Below are 24,368 nucleotides of genomic sequence, written 5' to 3'. Positions count from 1 at the left end.
TTTTTCTGGTCTAAAACCAGCCTGCTCAGCAATAAGATGGGGTTTGATTAGGGGTTGTAGCCTATTCAAAATTAATCGTTCATAGAGTTTAAAGAGGTTGCCGAGTAGTGATATAGGTCTGTAATTTTTTGCTTCTGTTGGAGTTTTCCCTAGTTTCAGAACGGTCACCACTTTGGCATGCCTCCAGATAGTTGGTATCCTTAGGGTTCTGAGGCAAGTGTTGTATAGGTTTAATAACCACTCTTTAGTCGTTGTTCCAAAATGTTTAATCTGTTCGTTACAGACATCATCAAGGCCTGCAGATTTTCTAGGTTTATGGCAGCGTTAAGTTCAGTGATGGTGAAATCTGAGTTAATCACATTTTGTTCCTCACTTGATGTTCTAAGTATCTTATTTTTTGGTTGCTTCTTAGGGAATTTTCCATTTACCAGCAGCTGGTGAGCAATTTGATTAGCTGTTACCTGCAGATGCTCATATGGCTTAGTGAAATCCTTCCTAATTCTGTTGATAAAGTTTCATGCCTTTCTGCTGCTATGGGTCATATCAACCGCTTCTATTTCTTTTCTCCTGCTTGGATAGTCTCTTCTGAGAAGGGGTTGGTGTTGTAAAGTTGAAAGTAATCAGCATACTGGGCTTGTATGTTACTGGAAAGGCCTGGAATGTAGTTTGTGCGGCATTCTCAGGGGATGTGTTTGGTGGAGATTTTCCTCAGTATTTTTTTGAATTGAAGCATTATAAGTCTATGTTGAGTATGTGGAATGGGATTTAAAATCTTTTTAACACAAAGGTTGGATATTTTTGAGCTAACAAATATGAGGTCAGGGTTATAGCCTCGCTTCCATCTGCCACTGTTGGAAGATGCAGGGAATTTTGGATTATGTATCCGGTTTAGAGAAAGGTTTTCAGCCCATTTTTCAGCAAGCTCTCCGTCTTCGTTGGATTTTGTGTAACCCTAGTTAACACTATGGCTGTTAAAGTCACCTAATTCAACATTAGTCATGTATGCATTTTTATTGAGGAGGATGTAAGGAAAGGAAAAAGCTTCTTCTGGTGGTTTATAGACTGAGGTGATTGAGATATTTTTAAATGTGATTGTAATAATCTCAATGTTTCTGTTGTTCGTTGAGTTAGTGGACGATGGGAGCGAGTTTTCTTTTGTAAATATTGCACTACCATATTTATCGTGGGGTATTTCTTTAATGAGTGTTTCATGCCGTGAATGTAAGATCTTGCAGTGCCTTCTCCTCTGTGAGTTTCTCTCAAGCAGAGCACATCGCAGTCATTATCTCTGAAAATTTTGCAATGAGATCCTGCTTGACACTGGAGAAACCTTCAATATTAAATGATATTAAGTTTTAAAAGAGGTATACCATGAGTAGACATATCGATACAAAATTAATAATGGAAAACTCATGTACAAAGATTTAAATGTACATCTTCAGTACATTTTAAGCTCAAATTAAACAATAACTGACAATACCAAAAAGCGCCACCTAAGTAACTGGTGTAAGATAACTAAAAAGGTCAATAAATTTCCTTAAAAAAAAAAAAATGTATACAATAAAAAATTAGGAAAGATTAGCTGATTTATAAAGTACTATCTCCCATGAAGGGGATAGACATAAGCCATCGGATTATGTTTAAGTTAGGAGAATGAAGTAAAGTTTCACATGTTTCTTTATAAAGGCGTTTTCCATCAGGAACCGACTTTTGTGAAGGACTCTTGTCTTTCTCCAATGAACTCTATGTCTAGCGAAGATGGCATATTCTGCAAGTCCAGACTTCAGGTTTAAAGTATTCAATATAAGATTGGTGTTCTTCTAGACGAATAGAGGCAGATCTTCCTGTTTGTCCGAAATAAGATAATCCACAAGAGCACGGAATCTGGTAGACACCTGGATAATTAAGATGTGGAAGCTTGTCTTTAGGAGAAGTGAGAAAGGTGGAGATTTTTCTAAACGGTCGAAAGGCAACAAAAATATTCAGTGGTTTTAAAACTTTTGCTATACGTTCACTGATGCCTTGTACATAAGGGATAGTAATGCACGTTATTTCTTCTGTGTTTGAAGAGGAAGACATATTAAAACTACTCCAAGTTCTTTTAATGAAGCAATTCTTATAACCATTAGATAGAAAGGAAGAAGTTATATATTGCAGTTCTTTCTGTAAAAGATCGTCTGCAGAACAAAAGGAGTAGGCCAGATGAGCCAGTGTTTTAATAGTTCCTGCCTTTTGACTGGGATGGTGATGAGATTCAGCATGGATATAATGGCCTGTATGAGTCTTCTTTCTATAGACTGAGAAATGTAGGTTACCATCTAGTTGACGAAGAATTAGAAAATCTAAAAAGGCTAACAGGGGTGCTTAAGGGTCAAAGCTGTATAACTGAGAGGAGACCTCCACATAGCCTTTAAAGGAATGCAGAGAACCGACCAGGGCTTCTGACCTAATGTCCAATCCTCACCTTCTCGTGGTGCACCCTGTTGGGTATCTACTTTGATACTGAACGAACGAGGATGGGCTGGCAATTTGGGATTTAGCCGACCAAATTGTATTCTTATTGGTTAAACCAAAATAAAAAATGATGGTACAACATGACAAAATTTCATGCCGGCTGGGGCGTTGCCCGGTTAAACAAGGCCCCCGTTGTTTTCGCCAGGGAACCAGGGCGAACAGCGAAAAGTCAGCTACTGGAACAAATCTGAAAACAAACCCCAACTCAACATCACCAGAGTTAAAGATCGGTACTATCAACGTAAGAAGCCTGAATGGCAAAGAAATGGAGCTAGCTGAGGAATTAGATAAGTACCAGATCGACATAATAGGGGTGACTGAAACAAAAAAGACCAAAACTGGTGAGATCTTTCTGAGCAATAAATACAAAATGTTATATTCAGGCAATGACAATCAAGGAAAAGAAGGAGTAGCCATAGTATTCAACACAAAATACGAGGCTAATCTTCTTGAATGGCAGTCAGTCTCAAGTAGAGTAATGTGGGCAAATATGAGAATGGGGAACTGGACAATGAGACTTATTTGTGCCTATGGTCCCACAGAAGGTTCTACTAAGGTAGAAGTGGAGGAATTTTTTGAGGCTTTAGAAAAAGCAACTGACACAATGAAAAAGGAAAAGTTGGTCCTTGTTGGGGATCTAAATAGTAGAGTAGGAAATGATTGTGAGACATACAAAAATATTATGGGAAAATTTGGAGAAAAGAGCAAAGCTAATAATAATGGCAAATATCTGTTGGATTTCTGCTCAGGACATGGACTGGTTATTACTAACACCATGTTCCAACATAAAAATGTGCACAAATTCACATGGAGAGAAGAGGTTAGGAATAAGAAAAGTCTCATTGACTATGTTATTGTTGATAGTGATGTTTTCTCCCTGGTGCAGGACACCAGAGTGTACAGAGGATTTGAAATTGGAAGTGATCACTATTTAGTCTTGAGCAGGATAAAATTGAATTTCATATTGAAAAGAATAACATGTAAGAAAGTTTTAAAGCGAATAAAAGTTGAGCAGCTCTCAGATGTGAACTGTTGACTAAAATAAAGAAATATTATTGAAAAGAAAATGAAAGAGTTTGAGAACAGGAATCAAACCTTGGAGATTCAGTGGCAAACTCTGAAGGAAACATTGACTAATTCTGCCAGAGAGGCATCTGGTGAGGTTGTGTGCAAGGATAAAAAATTCAGAACTCCCTGGTGGACACAGGAAGTTAAAGAGGCAGTGAAGGAAAAGAAGAAAGCATATCAAAAGTTCCTGGCAAATAAGTCAGCTTTTACTCTTACAGAATACAGAGACAAATGTAAGAAAGCTAAACAGTGTGTAAAACTAGCTAAACAAAAGTCATGGGAGGACTTTGGCAAGAATATAGAAAATAAATATCAAGAAGGTGACAAAATATTCTGGAGGTTGTTGAAGAAGCTTAGGAATGGAGGAAAGAGTGCTGTAAAAGGAATTAGAAATGATAAAGGTGAAATGAAAACAGGAGAAAAAGATATCCTTGAAGTATGGAGTAATTACTTTGAAAAACTGCTAAATGAAACAAGCAGTGATGACAGCACAGTGATAAAAAAACACTGACCAGGCATGCAGTCAGGAATACATATCCATACTTGAAGTAGAAAAAGCCATCAAAGGCTTGAAATGTGGAAAGGCAGCAGGAGTAGATGATATTCGACCAGAAATGCTGAAGTATGGTGGTATAAGTCTTACAGTGGCTGCACTGCATAGTTCAGAAAGCCTGGACAGAGGGACGAATTCCCGATGATTGGAGTAGAGCTCTCATAGTACCCATATATAAAAAGGGAAATAAAACTGAATGTGAGAATTACAGAGGTATTTCCCTACTGAGTGTTCCTGGCAAGATCTATGCAAGTATACTTGAGAAACGGTTGAGAAGAATTGTGGAAGAAAAGCTTGGTGAAGAACAAGCTGGATTCAGGCCAAATAGAGGCTGTCAGGATCAGATCTTCACTTTACGACAAATAGTTGAGAAAGCATGGGAATATAACAAAGATCTGTATTTAAGTTTTGTCGATTTGGAAAAGGCATATGACAAGGTGCCAAGAGAGAAGCTATTCAATACGCTGCAGTTATATGGTGTCAATGGGGCATTATATCAAGCAATACTTAGTCTTTATTTGAGTTGTAAGTCAGCAGTTAGAATTGAAGGAAGTACAGGAAGATGGTTTAATGTTAAATCTGGTGTGAGACAGGGATGTACATTATCCCCTCTGTTATTCATTATCTATATGGATCACATTATGAAGGAATGTGGTATTAAACCTGATATCAAAATTGGAGATGTTAATGTCAGCTCTTTGCTTTATGCGGATGATGTTATACTTCTAAATAAATCCGCTACAAGTCTGCAAGATTCTCTGACTAAATTGAATAGCTGTTGTAATAGATATGGTATGAAGGTCAGCAATAAAAAGACAAAGACAATGAAAATAGGCAGAATCATTGAAAATGTCAACTGTGTTGTGAATGGAGAACCTGTGGAACAAGTAAAACATTTCAGCTACTTAGGCACGATTTTTACTGAAGATGGTAAATTAAACATAGAAATAGACAACAGAATCAGCAACGCTGGTATCGTGGGAAGTCAATTGAATAAATTCATATGGAATAAGAAAGAAATTAGTCAAAACACTAAATTAGCTGTATACAAGACTGTGTTCAAACCAATTTTAACTTATGGATCTGAGAGCTGGGTCAGAAGTAAAACACTTGAGCAAAGACTAGAGACTGCAGATATGAGAGTCCTGAGAAAGATTAGAGGCGTGAACAGATGGCATCAATGGCAATATCATATTAAAAATGAGGATATTAGGAAAGAACTTCACATTGTCAGCATCCAGGAATGCGTTAGCAGAGCTAATCTCAGATGGTATGGTCACTTAAATAGAATGGGAGAGGAAAGATTAGCAAAACAAGTGTTCTCTGCCAGGTTGGCAGGAAAACGACCCAGAGGAAGACCAAGATATAGGTGGATTGATACGGTACAAAGTGCCTTAGACAATAGAAATATAAGATCTGATAATGTTGGAGTCTTGACAAGTAACAGACTGATTTGGAGGAAAATTGTAGATAGGAAGTTAGTAATGATGTAATTTTTTCATGTAGTACTGTCATATCCTGTACACCCCTTGAGGGTACATGGCAGGAATTTGATGATGATGATGAAAAAGGCTAACTGCTTATTTGATTCTACTTCTAGGATAAATTGGATCCTAGGATGAAGTGCGTTTAACTTAGAAAGAAACTGTTGAAGTTCATCAGAAGAGCCATTCCATACAGCAAAAATGTCATCGACATATCTGAACCAATGAGTAGGTCTGGAAGAAATGTTTGTCAAAGATACGTTGTGCAAAATGTTCCATAAAGAAATTGGAGATAGCAGGAGAAAGAGGATTGCCCATTGCTGTTCCTTCAATTTGTTGATACAACTTATTTTTAAAGAAAAAATAACCAGAATGTATTACAAAATCAAATAATTTTACAATGTCTGAAGGAAATTCCTTTTGAAGTAATTAAATGCTTTCAGAAAGAGGCACATTTTGAATAACGTATATTTGGCAACATTTCTCCTAGACCTACTCCTTGGTTCAAATATGTCGATGACATTTTTGCAGTATGGAATGGCTCTTCTGATGAACTTCAACAGTTTCTCTCTAAGTTAAACGCACTTCATCTTAGGATCCAATTTACCCTAGAAGTAGAATCAAATAAGCAGTTAGCCTTTTTAGATCGTTTAATTCTTCATCAACCAGATGGTAACCTACATTTCTCAGTCTATAGAAAGAAGACTCATACAGGCCATTATATCCATGCTGAATTTCATCACCATCCCAGTCAAAAGGCAGGAACTATTAAAACACTGGTTCATCGAGCCTACTCCTTTTGTTCTTCAGACGATCTTTTATGGAAAGAACTGCAATATATATCTTCTTCCTTTCTATGTAATGGTTATAAGAATTGCTTCATTAAAAGAGCTTTGAGTAGTTTTAATATGTCTTCCTCTTCAAATACAGAAGAAATAACGCGCATTACTATCCCTCATGTACAAGGCATCAGTGAACGTATAGCAAAAGTTTTAAAAGCACTGAATATTTTTGTTGCCTTTCGACCCTTTAGAAAAATCTCTACCTTTCTCACTTCTCCTAAGGACAAACTTCCACATCTTAATTATCCAGGTATCTAACAGATTCTGTGCTCTTGTGGATTATCTTATTTCGGACAAACGGGAAGATCTGCCTCTATTCGGCTAGAAGAACACCAATCTTATATTGAATACTTTAAACCGGAAAAGTCTGGACTTGCAGAACATGCTATCTTCACTAGACATAGAGTTCATTGTAGAAAGACAAGAGTCCTTCACAAAAGTCGGTTCTTTATGGAAAACACCTTTATAAAGAAACATGTGAAACTTTACTTCATTCTCCTAACTTAAACAGATCCGACGGCTTACGTCTATCCCCTTTGGGAGATAGTACTTTATAAATCAGCTAATCTTTCCTAACTTTTTGTATACATTTTTTTTTTTTTAAGATAACTTATTGACCTTTTTAGTTATCTTACACCAGCTACTTAGGTGGTGCTTTTTGGTATTGTCAGTTATTGTTTAATTTGAGCTTAAAATGTACTGAAGATGCCTGTGACACACAGGCGAAAATTATACTATTAAATAATCTTTGTACGTGAGTTTTCCGTTATTAATTTTGTATTAAATGATATTATTTTTACTCCTGGCCCCAGGTGGGATCCTTTAGAGCAGGAATTTGGGAGAATTTTAGTTCAATCACTTGTGTTTGGTTGATAGCAGCTTTAGCTTCTCCTAATGGGTACTAACAGGATGCAGGAATGAGAACTTAGCTGCTGTGCACCCCTCTTCTTATTTAATTTGAAAATCATACTGAACGATTTTCAAATTAAATAAATGTGATGCCCTTGTTACCAGAGTGAAAATCTTGTTCTAAATAAAAATATTACTCAAGTATTAAATCCATACTGAGTTGCTATTTCCATGGCCGGAAAATTCGTCGTAAACATTTCAGCGTAGGAAAATTCAGCGCAAACATTTTCGCCTTAAGACATTTCGCATTAATTTTTGTAAATAATCAGTGGATGATAAAAGGTATTATAAAATCATTAAAAAGGCAAATCTTTATTAAAGTGAATGTCGGTGAAACATGACATAATGAAATCATTTAAAAATTGTGCAAATTAAAAGAGATGCTTCATAAATAATTAACTTTTTGTTGCTGATTGTCAATTCAACAAATTCATCAGTAATATCACTCATTGGAAAAAATGCTAATGCTGTGAAGCATTCAGGTTTCATGTTGAATTCAGTATTTGTTTGATAGCATAACTTCAAACCAATGGCAACAATATTGCAATAAAGATTTTGTGCCATATGAAATAAACAACCTGTTATAGTTGTTGATATAAATATGTTAGAAAAAGCGTTGATAGTTGTTTTCTCAAATTCAACCATTAATGTTTCAGGATCGATGATAAATGTAAGCCCTTTAAGGCACTGAATTATCTGCTGTAAGTTAATTCTGATTTGCCAGGAAGCAAAGCAAAAGGCCACCATGGAATAATCCTTTGGGGTCTTATGCCAGTCACAAGCCTGGATATAGGAAGAGGGTCCTTTAGATGAGTGTCAATGCTCTGACTGTAAAGATAAAACTCGATTGTTATCTGATGCATATACAGTCAACAGCTACAACATGCCGGCTCAGACGTCACCCGTATCAACAAGGTCCGCGATACCAATCAAGCGATTCCATATCATACTCATTACCTGGTGGTGATATCCATATCTGCTTCAATTCTTCAGTGTCAGTTTCCCGTTGCTATCTAAATCGTTTTTCTTCATATAACTCACTACAGTATCTTATCCACCTCTGTACAATTTTATCTTTATTCATCAATACTTTGCCTTTTTCAACTTTAATTATGGTCTGTTTTGGTTGCTGCCTTCTATTAATGGTTCTAATCATTTTATACATCTCCCTAGTTTTATGCTCTTCATAATACTATTTTGTATTATTGCACTGGGCTTCTAACCATTTCATCTTATCCATTCTGGCTTTTTTTTCACTTTATTACACTTTCTTGTATATTGTTCCTCTATTTATTCTGATGTATTCCTTCTTATCTTCAACATTCTTTTCTCCTGTACTAACTTCAGTGTTTCTTGTCTAATCCATTTCTTCTTGATCTTCTCTTCTTCTAGTACTGTTTCTTCAACTGCATCTTCTATTGTCTTCATTACTCCTTTCACTCTTAGATTCGAATTTTTTTCTTTGTCCACACTTTTAAGTTTCCCCTCTAACACTGTTCTGTACCTTCTTCCTATTTCTGCTGTGTTCGACACTGCTGTACTGACATCATCCATCTTCTTTTAATCATAATCATATCATTCGTGTTCTTGATTTTCCCATCATTGATCATCACATCCATTTTCTACACTCCTTTTGCTGGAATCTTGTTTACAGATCATCATCTCGTGGTCCACAGCAAATTCTAACATTTTTTGACAATGTTACCTCGTTTGTTTCTTTCTCCGAAACCATATTTTCCCTTGACTCTTTTCCAACCATCATTATCTATTTGACTTTGGCATTCCAATCTCCTTCAATAAGTAGTACATCTTGCTTTGGTGTTGTTTCTATTGTCTCTGTCAGATCTTTGTAAAATAAGTCGATATCTTCATCTCTGCTGTCAGATGTGGGTGCATGTATCTGGACTATTGATATATTAAATGGTTTTCCTTGAAATCTTGCTGCTATGATTCATTCATTGACTGGTTTGTAGCCTAACAGTGGCTCACCAGCTCTTTTGTTAAGATGGAAGCCAGTATATCCTACTATATAATGGCTTCCATCCTAGTATATCACACCGATATCTCTTCATTTCCTCGTAAAGTAGTTCTAGTTTTCCTGACATCCAAAATGCACGTGCATTCCATATTCCTACTGATAATAGTTCTGTTAGTTTCTGTTTACTTTTGGTATCCCACTTTTTAATCCAACCCAATCGCTCAATTGGTATCACGGACCTTGTTGATCCAGGCGATGTCCGAGCCGGCATGTTGGAGCTGTTGATTGTATAGGCATCAGATAACAATCATGTTTTTTCTTTACTCTCAGAGCATCAACACTCATCTGACTGACCCTCCTCCTTTATCCAGGCTTGTGACTGGCATGAGACCCCCCCCCCCCTAAGGATTCCATGGCGGCTTTTTGCTTTGCTTCCTGGCAAATCAGAATTAATTTACAGCAGATTATTCAGTGCCTTAATGGGCTTACGTTCATCACTAGATCCCGAAACATTAATGGTTGACTTCGAAAAAGCAACTATCAACACTTTTTCTAACATATTTACATCAACAACTATAACAAGTTGTTTATTTCATATGGCACAAAATCTTTATCACAGAATTGTTGCCATTGGTTTGAAGTTACGCCATCAAACAAATACTGAATTCATGAAACTTGAATACTTCACAGCATTAGCATTTCTTCCAATGAGCGATGTTACTGATGGATTTGTTGAATTGACGATCTGCAGCAAAAAGTTAATTATTGATGCATCATCTCTTTTAATTTGCACAATTTTTAAATGATTTCATTTTGTTATGTATCACTGACATTCACCTTAATAAAGATTTGCCTTTTTAATGATTTTATAATACCTTTTATCATCCATTGATTATTTACAAAAATTAATACAAAATGTCTTACAGCGAATTTTCCTAGAACCGCTAATTCTCTGTTATTTCACCATGTCTGTGTTGTTTATGCATATATATTCTCTTTTTCACTTGGGGTGCTTAAGGTTTGAAGATTTTAAGGTAATGCAGAGAAATGAGCAGGACTTCTGATCTAATGTACAATCCTATGATTTCACTCCCTGTCACTGCCACATATTTTATTCCTATCCTCACTAGCCATTTGTATAATAGCTTCAGATTATCACTGAGCTTTTTTTTACTAGTAGTTTGTATTGGCTACTAATTTATTTTTCTTTTTATAACATATATTCCCTTTTTCACTTGGGGTGTTTAAGGTCTAAAGATTTTAAGGAATGCAGAGAAACTAGCAGGACTTCTAATCTAATGTCCAGTCCTCACCTTCTTGTGTGAACCCTGTTAGGTATTTACCCAGATACTGAACAAACGAGGATGGGGCTGGCAGTCTGGGATTTAGCCAACCAAATTGTATTCTTATGGCATAAACCCCTAATGTATAACGATGGTACCACATAACAGAATTTCATGCCAGCTGGATATCACCCAGATAAACTAGGCGTCTTTGTTGTTTTCGTGACGGAACAAGGGCGAAGAGTGCAAAATCAGCTACTTAAACAAATTCTGGAACTCATCCTTACTCAATATCAGCATGACAATCATCAGTGGAAAAGAGATAGAAATAGCAAAAGAATTGAATAAGTACCAGATTGACATAATAGGCATAATGGAAACAATGAAGATAAAAACAGGTGAGATCTTTCTATGCAACAAATAAAAAATGTTAATTCAGGCAATAACAATCAGGAAAAAGAGGGAGTTATTATAGTATTGAACACTTTATATGAGGATAATCTTCTTGAATGGCAGGCGATATCAAGTAGAGTGATTATTATTCAGGCCTCCATGGAGTCAAAAGACTCATTGTGGGAGGTCCTTCCTAAGAAACACAAAGTCTATCAAGACTCATCGAGGGGGGTCCTCCCTAAGTAACACAAAGTCTATCATACCACTCCTTAAACTCATTGACCGTTCTTGCTCTCACCACTCCATCAGGCAATGCATTCCATGGTTCGACCACCCTCCATGCAAAGAAACCATTCTGCACCCTCTTGCTCACAGTTTGCTTTCATAACTTCCAGGGATGGCCTCTTGTCATCACTCCTTCCTGCTGTTCAACCAAGCGAAAGAACTCCCCAGTGTCAACCCTGTAACCACCTCTCAACAGTTTAAAAGTCTCAATCATATCACCTTTCCTCCTTCTTTCCACCAAACTCTGCAGGCCACATTCCCTCAGCCAATCCTCATAATTATCATTGTACAGTCCTAAAACCATTTTGTTATCTGCCTTTGTACCCTTTCCACAGTTAATTTATCCCCTTCAAATCCTGAGGACCAAATCTGAGAACAGTAGTCCAAGTGTGGTCTGATCAGGGTCTTATACAATGGAATGATAACTGTTTTATCTCTGCAGGTCAGCGTCCTTCTCATTATTGCAGCAATCCTCTGTGTTACCTTCACCACCTTTGTAATATGTCCCCTAAATTTCAGGTTTCTATCAATCATCAACCCCAGATCTCTTGTCTCCTCTACTTCCTCCAGTATAACTCCTCCCATAGAGTATGCAGTGTCCAATCGATGTTTTCCAAACCTCAAGACCTTACATTTTGCTGCATTAAACTGACACCCCCCATTCATTTGCCCATCTATCTAGCTTATTCAAATCCTCTTGCAGGGCTGCCGCATCTGCACTATTACTAATAACCCTTCCCAGCTTCGCATCATCCACAAACAACTGAATATCCCCTTGCAATCCACTGACAATGTTCATTTCTATAAAGGTTAAACAATATAGGTCCCAATACTGAGCCCTGTAGGACCCCACTTGTAACCCTCTGCTTCCTTGAAACTGCCCCACCATACACAACTCTCTGATACCTATCGGACAGCCAATCCTGAATCCAGTTGACCAATCTGACATCCAGATCCATGTGCTGCAACTTAAATATCAGCTTATCATGTGGCACCCTGTCAAATGCCTTCGCTAAGGCTAAGAAAATGGCAGTATATGCCTTTCCCTCATCTAATGCTCTTGTAACTTTATCATAAAAGGCTAGCATATGGCTAAAACAAGAGTGCCCCTTCACAAATCCATGTTGACTCTCACAAATAACATTACACTCATCTGCCCAATGCTGTATAAGGTCCTTCACTACTTTCTCCAAGATCTTACTAACTACTGATGACACACAAACTGGCCTATAATTAGACACTTCAAGTCTGCTACTGCCCTTATGCAATGGCACTATCTTACCTTCCTTCCATTCCATCTTCACCTTTCCTGCAGCCAGACTTTCATTGAAAAACCAGGTCAAAGGCTCTGTCAGTTCCCTAGCACATTCTCTCAAAACTCTTGGTGAAATACCATCCAGTCCCACAGCTTTATTGACATCCAGAGTACTCAGTATTTGAAATACACTCTCCTCCTGTACTTCTAAACCTCGGACCTGCCCTATCCCTCTAGCATTAAAACTGACTCCTCCAGGATGAAATACTCCAATAAAGTGTTCATTGAACAATTCCACTATGTCCTCTGATGTGGGTGAATATCAGAATGGGGGTGGGCAATGGGAGTTATTTGTGCTTATGGTCCCATTGAAGGTTCTACTTTGAGAAGGAAGAAGTGGAGGAATATTTTGAGGCATCAGAGAAGCAGCTAGCACAATGAAAAGGAAAAGTTGATCCTTGTTGGAGATCTAAACAGCAAAGTAGGAAATGATTACCTGGCATGTAGAAATATTTTAGAGAAAAAAGCAAAACTAATAATAATGGTAAATGCCTGCTGGATATCTGTTCAGAAGATGGACTGGTTATTACTAACACTATGCACCAACATAAAAATGTGCACAAATTCACATGAAAAGAAGTTGCAAGAAATAAAAAAAGTTATTGACTGTGTTAGAGTTGATAGAGATGTTTTCCCACTGGTTCTGGACACAAGAATATACATGGAATTTAAAATAGGAAGTGGTCACTATTTAGTTTTGAGCAGGATAAAATTGAATTTCATATTGAAAAGAAGAGTGTGTAAGAAAGTTTTAAAATGAAACAAGGTTGAGCTGCTTTCTTTATCATTCAAGAATTTGAATACAAGAACCAAACCTTGGAGATTCAGTGGCAAATCCTGAAGTAAACATTGATTGATTCAGCCAGAGAGGCATGTGGTAAGTTTGTAAGGATAAAAAAAAATCAGAACTCCATGGTGGACTCAGGAACAGGCACTGAAGGAAAAGAAGAAAGTATAGTGAACGCTGCTGGTAAGTAAGTCAACTTGTGCTCTTTGAGAATAAAGATGTTACAGAATAAAGATTTCTTACAAAAATGTAAAAAAAACAAAGTTCTGTGTAAAACTAGCTAAACAAAAGTCATGGGAATACTTTGGTAAGAACATGAAAAATAAATATCAAGAAGGTGGTAAAATATTCTGGAGGCTATTGAAAAAGCTTAGAAATGGAGGAAAAAGTACTGTAAAAGGAATCAGAGATGATAACGGTAACATGAAAACTAAAGACATTCTAGATGTCTGGAATAATTACTTTTAAAGACTGCTAAATCAAACAAATAGTGTCAGCACTAGAAAATTCTCAACAGGAATGCAATCAGGAACTTATATCCTGACTTGAAGTAGAAAAAGTCATCAAAAACCTGAAATGTGGAGGGGCAGCTGGAGTAAATGAAATTTAACCAAAAATACTCAAATATGAAGGTATTAAAGTTTTACAGTAGCTCTATTGCATAATTCAGAAGGGCCTGGTTAGATGGTCGAATTCCAGATGACTGGAGCAGAGCTCTCATACTTCCCATCTATAAAGGAAAGAGCATCTGCATAAAGTAATCGCAAGTAAAACTCTGTGCGAGAATTACAGAAGTATTTTCTTACTGAGTGTTCCTGACAAGATTTATTATTATTATTATGTAGCACCTCCAGGGAGTCCAAAGACTCATTAAGGGAGGAAATCTGCTCTACGACTCCCTGTCTTCCCCCTGCCACTAACAACAACTACCTTCATCTTCTACACCAACGCCATCTACCGCCGACCACCACCACTAGTATTTTCACAATCACAAACATCCATGCCTATGGCAGGATTTGAACCCACAGCCTTTTGGCTGGAAAGCAGATATGCTAACCAGTCGGCCAACCAGGCCAGCACTTTTATGCACAGCCATTTATGCAAGTGTATACTTTGAGAAACAGCTAAAAACAATTGTAGAAGGGAAGCTTGATAAAGAATAAGCTGAATCCAGGCCAAATCTGATCAGATTTTCACTTTAAAAACAAATCATTGAGAAATCTTGACAATATAACAAGGATTTGTATTGATCTGGAAAAGGCATATGTCAAAGTGCCAAGAAGAAAGCTTTTCAAAACATAGTTATATGGTGTAAATGGGACATTATATCGAGCAATACATAGTCTTTAATTAAGCTGTACGTCAGCAGTTAGATGTGAAGGAACTACAGGAAGATGGTTTGATATAAAATCAGATGTGTGTCAAGGGTGCACATTATCTCCACTGTTGTTCATTATTTATATGGATCACATTATGAAGGAAAATGGTATTAAATCTGGTAACAAAATTGGTGATGTTAATCTTAGCTCTTTACTTTATGCAGATGATGTTATACTTCTGAATAAATCCAGCACAAGTCTGCAAGATTCTCTACTAAAATAAATAACTGTTGTAATAAATTTAGTATGAAAATCAGCAATAAAAAGACCAAAACTATGAAAATTGGCATAAACATGGAACATGCTAACTGTGTTTTGAATGGTGAACCTATAGAACAAGTAAAACATTTCAGCTATATAAGCACAATTAGCAAATCTAGTATGGTATGAAATCAGCTAAATAAATTTATATAGAATAAAAAAAAAATAATCAAAACATTAAATTAGCTGTGTTCAAACCAATTTTAACTTATGGATCTGACAGCTGGGTTAGAAATAGGCCTTTAATGTCAGAGTTCTAGTGAAGTGAACAGGTGGCATAAATGGCAGTTTCACATTAAAAATGAGGATATTAGGAAAACAAGATCTTGCCGTTTTTAGCATTCAAGAATGTGTTAGTAGAGCTAATCTAGGTAGTATGATCACTTAAACAGAATAGAAGAAGAGGGATTAACAAAACAAGTGTTCTTTGCCAGGTTGGTAGGAAAAGGCCCCAAGGAAAAACAAGATATAGGTGGATTGATACAGTAAAAAGTGCCTTAAAAGTCAAATAAAAGATCTGATAATGTTGGAGTCTTGACTGATAACAGATTAAATCGAAGGAAAATTGTTGACAGAAGTTAGTAAATGATGCAACTTTTTCATGTAGTACCATCATAAATATCCTGTACACCTCCTTGAGGGTGCATATCAGGAATTTGATGATGTTGATGCTTACGAAAAAATTTTTGGATGTAGCTTTGACATAAATTCATTGAAATGTTTCTTTGAGTGCTGTAGACCTTTAGATATCATTCATTTCTATTAAATATATTAATTTGCTTTTTCCAGGTTTTAGAAGAGAGGAGTTTTATGACTAAATTAAATGAGAACTACATAGGATTTTTTTTTTATTATTAATCATTGCAATTGTTACTTGTATACTAACTAGTTTCACTCACACCCATCTTATGGCTTCTTCAGGATTTATAAAAACAGATAAATTCATCTTAGCATGAATGCATAGTGACATGTACATAATCCAAAATAATTTTAATTTTATTAGAGAAGTCAATGCATTTATATATAATAGCTATATAATAATATAATATAGCTATAGTACACTTATTACCACAGATTAACATATCTCTAAAAGCATAAAGTGTTTAATATGTTTCTCATTTTTATGTTAAGTTATTTTTTCATCATTCTAGTTGAATTGCATTCATGTTATGTTCTTTACCCTCCCTCCCCCCTCTAGTGTGGAATAGATCTATTGACTGTAGCACAAGCTTATGTTTACTTTGAAAAACTTATCCTTAAGGTAAGTTGTTTTGCAATGTATTATAAAATTACATAAGAATGATTAGGTGTAGTATCTCTATGCATTGAACTTGTTCTGTTTATCTTATATGCACACTGTAAAGATAAAGGAGAAATTAATTACTGAGAAACTTTTTTGGTATAAAACGTTAAAATAAATTTGAACAAATAAACTCATTAGAAAATTGAGTATAAGTCACTTTCCATCATTAGAATTGTGTAAAATTTTTATCTTAGAAGTTCAAATTATATTTTTACAATAAAAAAAGTTTCAGGTATATCATTATATTAGAATTTTGGTCATATCTAGTTTTCTAAATGTTTGGATTTATTTGAATAACAGTAAAGCATTCAGGTAGATGAAATATATGCAACTACAGATGTTTGCCAAGTGAAGTTTATTTGGGGTAATGTTTTTTTTTTTTTTTAATTAAAGTTTATTGGCATTTATTAGTTTGTAAATTAAATTGATAAAAGTATATTTTTTACTTTAAAAAAAAAAGAAAGAAGAAAGTAATTCATGTTAAATTATATCTACTCCATATATATTTAATATGCAAGATTGAACTTATTGTCACATAAGTTTAATCTTGAACTGGATAACATATGAACTGGTCAGATTACATTCCTGTAATGTGACCAGTTCAAATATTTGTTGATATAAAAAGAACAGATTTGGCACATCTCTGAAGAAATTCATTGCATGATTTTACTGATTGGAATGGAATTATTCACTCCCAGTGATTGATATTTTCACTAAAAATGAAAGCAATTATAAGAAAAAATATGCATATACATTATGCATCCTTGAGAAAATCATGGTGAATACTGAAAAATGGACCACTGGAACAACATCAACTCTGAGAAAATTGAAAATAGGCATGAAGTGCTAGAAGCAAAGATAAATAAAATGATTAAAATACAAATACAAAAGTAAAAACTTTTATTGCCAAGTATGTCAACCAAAAATTAACAGGTCATCATCAGTGGCAGGCAGGCTAGTAAGCACAAAGTAGAATGTTAATAATGGATTATTTGAAAACAGTATGAGCCATGTGATAGTATAAAGAATAATACAATGTGGGTGAGATGTAGTAAATTGATTTTAAAAAAAACTTTTGCAGATTTTTAGTATGGAGAGGTAGTTGTTCCGATTCAAATTAGAAAGATGCAGCAGGGCTTGAGCACTCTCTTTAATGAACTGTTCAAACTTGAAGTGGCAGTGGTAGAGTGGCCATGTTTCTGGACCCGAAGTTCCTGTAGTCAGTGTCAATCCCATGTTATGCCAAGCCAGATTGTTCAGATTTTTATTAATGCCATAAGATTGGCATTCTTGTAATCCATAGAATATTCATTAGATATATGAAGAGCCAAAGGCTTCAATTCGGCGACATATAACTTGTTTAAGTTAAGGGATATTACATCCCATATAGTTTCTTAGCCGAATAAGAAACTCAAAGAGTTTCATGCCGAATATATAGTAGAACCTATATAAAGTTCAGCAATTCCAAGCGTAAGCAAATACCTGGATACTGCAGCAACTGCTTGCACTACCTTTAGGGTCAGTTGCTGCAGTATCCAGGTATTTGCTTACGCTTGGAATCGCCGAACTTTATATAGTTTCTACTATATATTCGGCATGAAACTCTTTGAGTTTCTTATTCGGCTAAGAAACTATATGGGATGTAATATCCCTTAACTTAAACATAGAATATTCAGTTTGTCTGAAATAGAAGAGGTGGCAATCATAGGGAACCTGGTAGACATTAGGCAGGGAAAGAGGATATCGTTTATTATTAGAAGAAGCAAACCATAATGAGAGTTTATTGATCAGAAAAAATGTAGGCACTGAGTTGTGTTTCTTGAGGATTCCTGAAATCAGTTCAAAATACCTAAAATATATGAAATTGGAACTCTTCATACTATTTCAGGTTTTTTTTTTCTTTTTTTGTTTATATATATATATATGTATATATATATATATATGTTGAGCCCATACACGAGCGCTTGGTTGATATAGTTCATTAGTACCGTATATGGGTAGTGGGTTGGGAAAGGAGAAACTTGTTTACATTTGATTTAAAAGACTGTATATTGTACTCCTTGGGAAACATATCAGGGGAAAGACTTCCACAATATAGCAGTAGTAGGAAAGGAGGAGGAAAAGAAACTTGTTCCGTGGGTTTCAAGGTGCACTGTGAAGGGATGTTGAGCAGCAGCAGCTGCACGTGTTCCAATGAGCATAGTACTAAGTGAGGGAATTATTGATGCTGTTTCAGATGAACATTTGCCATGAAAATATTTGTAGAATACACATAGTGCAGGAGCCAAATGTCTGTGCAAAAGTGGGGGAAGTGAGTTAGTTAGAAATGAGTCATTAATAAGTCTAATTGCTCTCCTCTGTATTGAATCCAAGCATTTTTGAGGGAGCTTTTGCCCCCCCCCACCCAATATGTGAGAGCAGTATTCAATAGCTGGGCAGATTTGTGATTTGTATAAAGTTAGCATCTGTTCAAGGGTGAAGTAACATCTTGAGCAAAAGAGAAATCCTAGTTTTTTAGAAGCTGAGGATGCAATGGTTGTAATGTGTTTATGCCAGGAGAGACTTGATGTCAGGGTAATTCCAAGAAGAGAAATCTCAAATAGTCTGGAAATATGGGTGTTGTCAAAACAAAACTGAGAAAAAATGGTTCTTTTTTATGAGAGATAAGACAGAACTGTTTTTTATTAGCTTTGAAATTGAAGAGGTTATCTGAATCCCATTGGAGATGAGAATTGAGGGAGGCGATGGTTGATGTTCTGTAGGTTGAGGTGAGTTGTGTAGAGTGAGGTTTATCAAATGAATGGGAGAAGCGCAATGTGCTGTCATCTGCAAAATTGTGTATTGGGTTGGAAGCCAACTGAAGTAGGTCATTGATATATAGCAGGAAGAGGGTTGGAGAGAGGATAAGGAACTATCCACCACCACACATAGTGTGTATCCAGACAGAAAGCTGGCAGTCCAACTACAGAAGTCCTGAGACAGACAAAAAGAGTATTTTGCTTAGTAAGCCTTTGTGCCAGACCCAGTCAAAAGCTTTGGAAATTACAAGTCCAACCACTTGAGATTCACCAAACTTCTTCATGACATTTGTCCAGAGATGGGTGACATATGTGAGCAGATCTCCTGTTGATCGGCAGCGACGGAATACATACTGGCAGTCATTTATTAGGTTGGTGTCTTCAAGGTAGTGTAGGAGTTGGGAATTGATGATTTTTTCCATTACTTTAAACAGAACTGAGGTGAACGAGATAGGGGCAGTAGTTGAACGGCAGTGTCTTGTTGTCCTTCTTTGGAATGGATTGAATATAGGCCAATTTCCAGTCTGTAGGATAAATACCAGTGGAGTAAGTAACATAGGATAGGGATCAGTTCTTGTGCACAAACTTTCAGAACAATTGGAGAAATGCTGTCGGTGCCAGGAGACGTTTTTGTGTCTAATTATTATTATTATTAAACAAGACCTCGTGGAGTCAAAGACTCATCTAGGAGGTCCTTTTATCTCACACACATCTCATCATACCGCGTCTTAAACACATTCAAACTCCTTGCAGACACCACACTCTCAGGCAAGGAATTCCAATCACTCACAACTCTGCACGAAAAAAACCTGCCTCTCACTCCCCTACTCACACCCTCTTTATACAGTTTCCAGGGATGACCTCTGGTTCTCCCCTGATCTCCCACTATTCTCTGTAGAACTTCTCCACCATTGATCCTATAACAACCCCTTACCAACTTGTAGGTCTCTATCATATCTCCCCTCTTCGTTCTCTCCACTAGACTCTGCAAATTGCATCTTTTCAATCTTTCCTCATACTCGACATTCCAGAGGTCAGAAACTACCTTAGTCAGTCGCCTTTGGACCCTTTCCAACATCTCTTCATCCTTCTGAAAACCAGGTGACCAAATCTGAGCACAATAGTCCATGTGTGACCTAATCAAAGCCTTATACAATTGAACAAGAATCTCCCTACTTCTACACGTCAGTGTCCTCCGCATCATTCCCAGAAGTCTTTGTGTTGTCTTCACAATTTTGGCGATGTGTCCCCTAAATTTTAGATCCTTATCCACTATCACCCCCAGATCTCTTATTTCCTCTACTTCCAACAATATATTCTCACCAAGCATAAATTCTGCATCCCATCTTTGTTTTCCAAATTTTAAAACCTTACATTTTGCAACATTGAACTCACATCCCCATTTGCTTGCCCAATCACTCAATTTATTCAAGTCTTCTTGCAAGGCCACAACATCACTACTCTTTATGGTTCGTCCCAACTTTGCATCATCTGCAAACAACTGAATATCTCCATCCAAATCTTCGCCAATATCATTAATATACAAGTTAAATAGTAATGGCCCTAAAACAGATCCCTGAGGCACTCCACTAGTGACTTTCCTTTTCCTGGATATTGCACCCCCATACACAACTTGTTGATACCTATCAGATAGCCAGTCTCCAATCCAATGCACTAATCTAATATCCAACCCCATCTGCTCTAGTTTGACTGTCAACTTATCATGAGGTACTCTATCAAAAGCTTTTGCGAAATCCAAGTATATTACTGTGTATCCTTCTCCTCTGTCCAAGGAAGCAGTCACTTTATTGTAATAAGTAAGTAGATTACTAAAACATGACCTCCCTTTAGCAAATCCATGCTGTCCATCAAAGATTATACCATTGTTGTCAGCCCAACTCTGGATCCTAGTTCTCACAAGCTTCTCCAACAACTTAACCACAACACCTGACACACAGATAGGCCTATAGTTTGATGCTTGAGTTCGATCACCTCCTTTATGAAGTGGCATAATCTTGTCCTCCTTCCACTCTTTAGGGACCTGACCAAGTGCAAGACTCGTATTAAAAAAAATATGTCAAGGCAGGTGTCAACTCTCTGGCACCTTCCTTCAGAATACGCGGTGATATATTATCAAGTTCCACAGCCTTATTTACATCTAGTTTACTCAACTCCCCAAACACATCTTGCTCACTTACAGTCAGTCTCTCCTCCCCATCATCAACTGCTCTTAATCTCTCCATGAAGTCACATTCACAAGATTGAAAGATCTTTATGAACTGCTCATTAAGTATCTCCACCACACATTCTGCAACAGCTGTCTTTATACCATTTCCTCCAATCAATGTCATCCTTCCATAATCATTCTTTCTTTTGCTGGCTACATATCGAAAGAACTCCCTAGGATTCTTTTTGGCTTCATTAGCTAACTGCTGTTCGTACCTCTCTTTAGCTACTCTCACCAACCAAGTCACCCTCCTTGTCTGGTCTTTGTAGACCTCATGAAATTGGTTACTTCCACTTCTCTTATGCTGCCTCCACAATGCCCTTTTTCTCTGTATTGCATGCTTAATCTCTTTATTCATCCATCTCACACCTACCTTATTTAACCTTCTCACCCATGGTATACATTTAGACATTGCATCTACTAAATATTTTTTGAAAATCCCCCAAGCTGCATTGATCTCTTTTCCAGCTAACTCCTCATACCATGCTACACCAGCAAGCTGTCTCCTGAGCTCTTCATAATCACCCCCCCCCCCTTGTAGTTCCACATATACCCTTTTTTCACAGGGGTCCTTGCACTGCTGGCAACCACCCAAGTAATCACCTCATGGTCACTTTCACCAATTGGTGGATGATTTGATACCTCGTTGATAATTACATCCTCCGATGAGATGACCAAATCCAAGACCCTTAATCCTCGTGTGCCCTCTGTTACATACTGTCTGAGGTAGTTATCCCTCAAAAACTCAAGAAACTCATTTTCTTTACTTCCAGTTGCTATCTCTTCATTCCAGTCTATATTGCCATAATTAAAATCACCCATAATGATCACCCTTTTCTTATTTGCTTGGCTTATTTGACTATACATTTCACTATCGCTACCATCCACATTACCAGGTCTATAACAACATCCCACCAAGTATTTGATTCTATTCACCTCTATCTCACACCATACTGCCTCAAAACCACTGGCCCCATTTCCCTCTTGCATCTCTACCTTGTATGGACATAACTCTTTCTCTATCATCAATAGCACTCCCCCTCCCTTTTTACCCCTTCTATCCTCATGAAACATATCATACCTTTCCATCTCTATTCCTGTCAGGATGTCATCCTCATCTAACCATGTCTCACTTATTCCGACAATCTCTGGGTGCACAGACGCAATTAGTGCAACCATTTCATCCGCCTTGTTTCTTATACTTCTAGCATTGGTATACAAACACAACAACTCATTTCTGGATCTACAGCTAGTTCCACTGATACCACTCACTCGATGTGATCTCTCCATGCTGGACTGGGGCCATTTCCCTTTCTGCTTCTTCATTTTAGAACCCTTTGCAATTCCATCTGTTTCCTTTTGATCCCTGATCATCCCATTACTTTCCTGCCTTCACATGCTCTCACCTCCTCTTGGAGCATCCACCTTTCTCATGCTGTTTATCCCTGTCCACCCTGAGCCTCCCCGTTTCCCTGCTCCTCTTGCACACCCATTCTCTCATTTTCTATACTCATATCACTCACTTCCCCATTCATTTCCACTTCTTCAATCTCTCCTGTCTTACTCTCCTGCTCTTCCACATCACTCCCCTCTCGATCTGATTCATTCTCTCTATTCACTTCTCCACTTTCTAGCAGCAGTCTCTCCAAGCATCTCACACCATAACCACTCAAATGCAGTCCATCGCTCCCATACAGCTCACTTCGTCCCTCAAACTCATTCCACACATTAACAAACTGTACTCCCATCTCCTCACACATTTCAGCCAGAATATCATTCATAATCCTTGCTCTCTGCCTCATTTCACCACAATCATACCTAGGCAACACACTAACTACCCTTCCCGTCACACTATTCTCTTTTATCTTTCCAAGCAGTCTCCTGACATTCATTTTAACATGCTCTTTGTTCTCTCTCAAATCATTTGTACCAATTAATACAATTAACTCTTTTGCTCGTTCCCGCCTCATGTTCAATGCCTCAATCACTCTACTCATTTTACCGCCTGGAAAACATACCTTGTGCATTTTATCCTCTAGCACACCTTTAATAATGGAGTCGCCATACAACGCCACTCGCTCCTCTTTCGTTAACTCTTTCATGCCATCATGATTTATTTTAATAGTTTTGACCTGAATTCTCTTAATTTCATTCCACATCCATTTCATTTCTTGCTTCATCCAATCCAATTCACCTTCCGAACCTCGCGACACATTCTCTCTATCATTAAATCTTTCTAACTCTCGACCCCCTCTTCTCACTTTCCCTCTCATTCATCCTTCTTTGTTTTCGTACTTTCGGTCCAACATACGTCCAACTTTCACTATCATTCTTCTCACTTTCACTCTCACATATCTTTCTTTGTTTCCATACTTTCGGACTAACATGCATCCAACTTTCGCTATCATTCTTCTCACTTTTACTGTCATTCATCTTTCTTTGGTTCAGTACTTTCGTTCCAACATGCGTCCAACTTTCGCCATCATTCATTTTTTTTTCGCTATCATTCATTCTTTCGATTTTTTTCACTTGCGATTTCTGCAGCACGCCATTTCTACTTTCATTCGTTCTCTCAATTTCGTTTCTTTCTGCCTCACTTTCGTCCCTTTTAACATCCGTTATGGTTGTCAAATCGCTCTTTTTCTTTTTTCCTGATTTTTTAACATTTTTTCGCCTGTCTTTCTCACCATCCTTCTCTTTCAAACGTGCACTCGCGACACAATCGGTACTAGCACTTTCTGTCATCAATTTCATATTCGCATTCATCAATTCCTCGTTCAGTTCACATTTCGCACACACCCTTCTTCCATCCGCACTAAACATCCACAAATCATTTATGTAATCGAAGGAATACATATAACAGACCTCACACTTAACGAAACGACTGGAATCTAAATTCGGACAGTATTTTTCTGATCTCTTTCTGGCAAAAGGATATAGGGGACATTGTATGTTTGGCATCTCGAATAGTTAGGGAGCATTTACCATT

General features: G+C 37.1%; 1 protein-coding gene across 4 annotated transcripts in view; it reads left to right on the top strand.

The window, feature by feature from the left end:
* The window catches only part of LOC150108164 (CDK5 and ABL1 enzyme substrate 2), a 272,612-nt gene that overhangs the window by 201,454 nt on the left and 46,790 nt on the right, over positions 1-24,368 (top strand). For all 4 annotated transcript variants that reach the window (XM_090390623.1, XM_090390622.1, XM_090390621.1 and 1 more), the window contains one exon: positions 16,250-16,312. In XM_090390623.1, coding sequence (XP_090246749.1) covers positions 16,250-16,312 — 63 coding nt within the window. The remainder of the gene's footprint in view (positions 1-16,249; positions 16,313-24,368) is intronic.

Source organism: Typopeltis vanoorti, chromosome 3 (assembly GCF_054136105.1).
Source record: "Typopeltis vanoorti isolate ZY-2024b chromosome 3, IOZ_Tvanoo_1.0, whole genome shotgun sequence".
Lineage (NCBI taxonomy): Eukaryota > Metazoa > Arthropoda > Arachnida > Uropygi > Thelyphonidae > Typopeltis > Typopeltis vanoorti.
The sequence above is the reverse complement of the archived record's forward strand: the minus strand, read 5'-3'. Positions and strand labels throughout refer to the sequence as shown.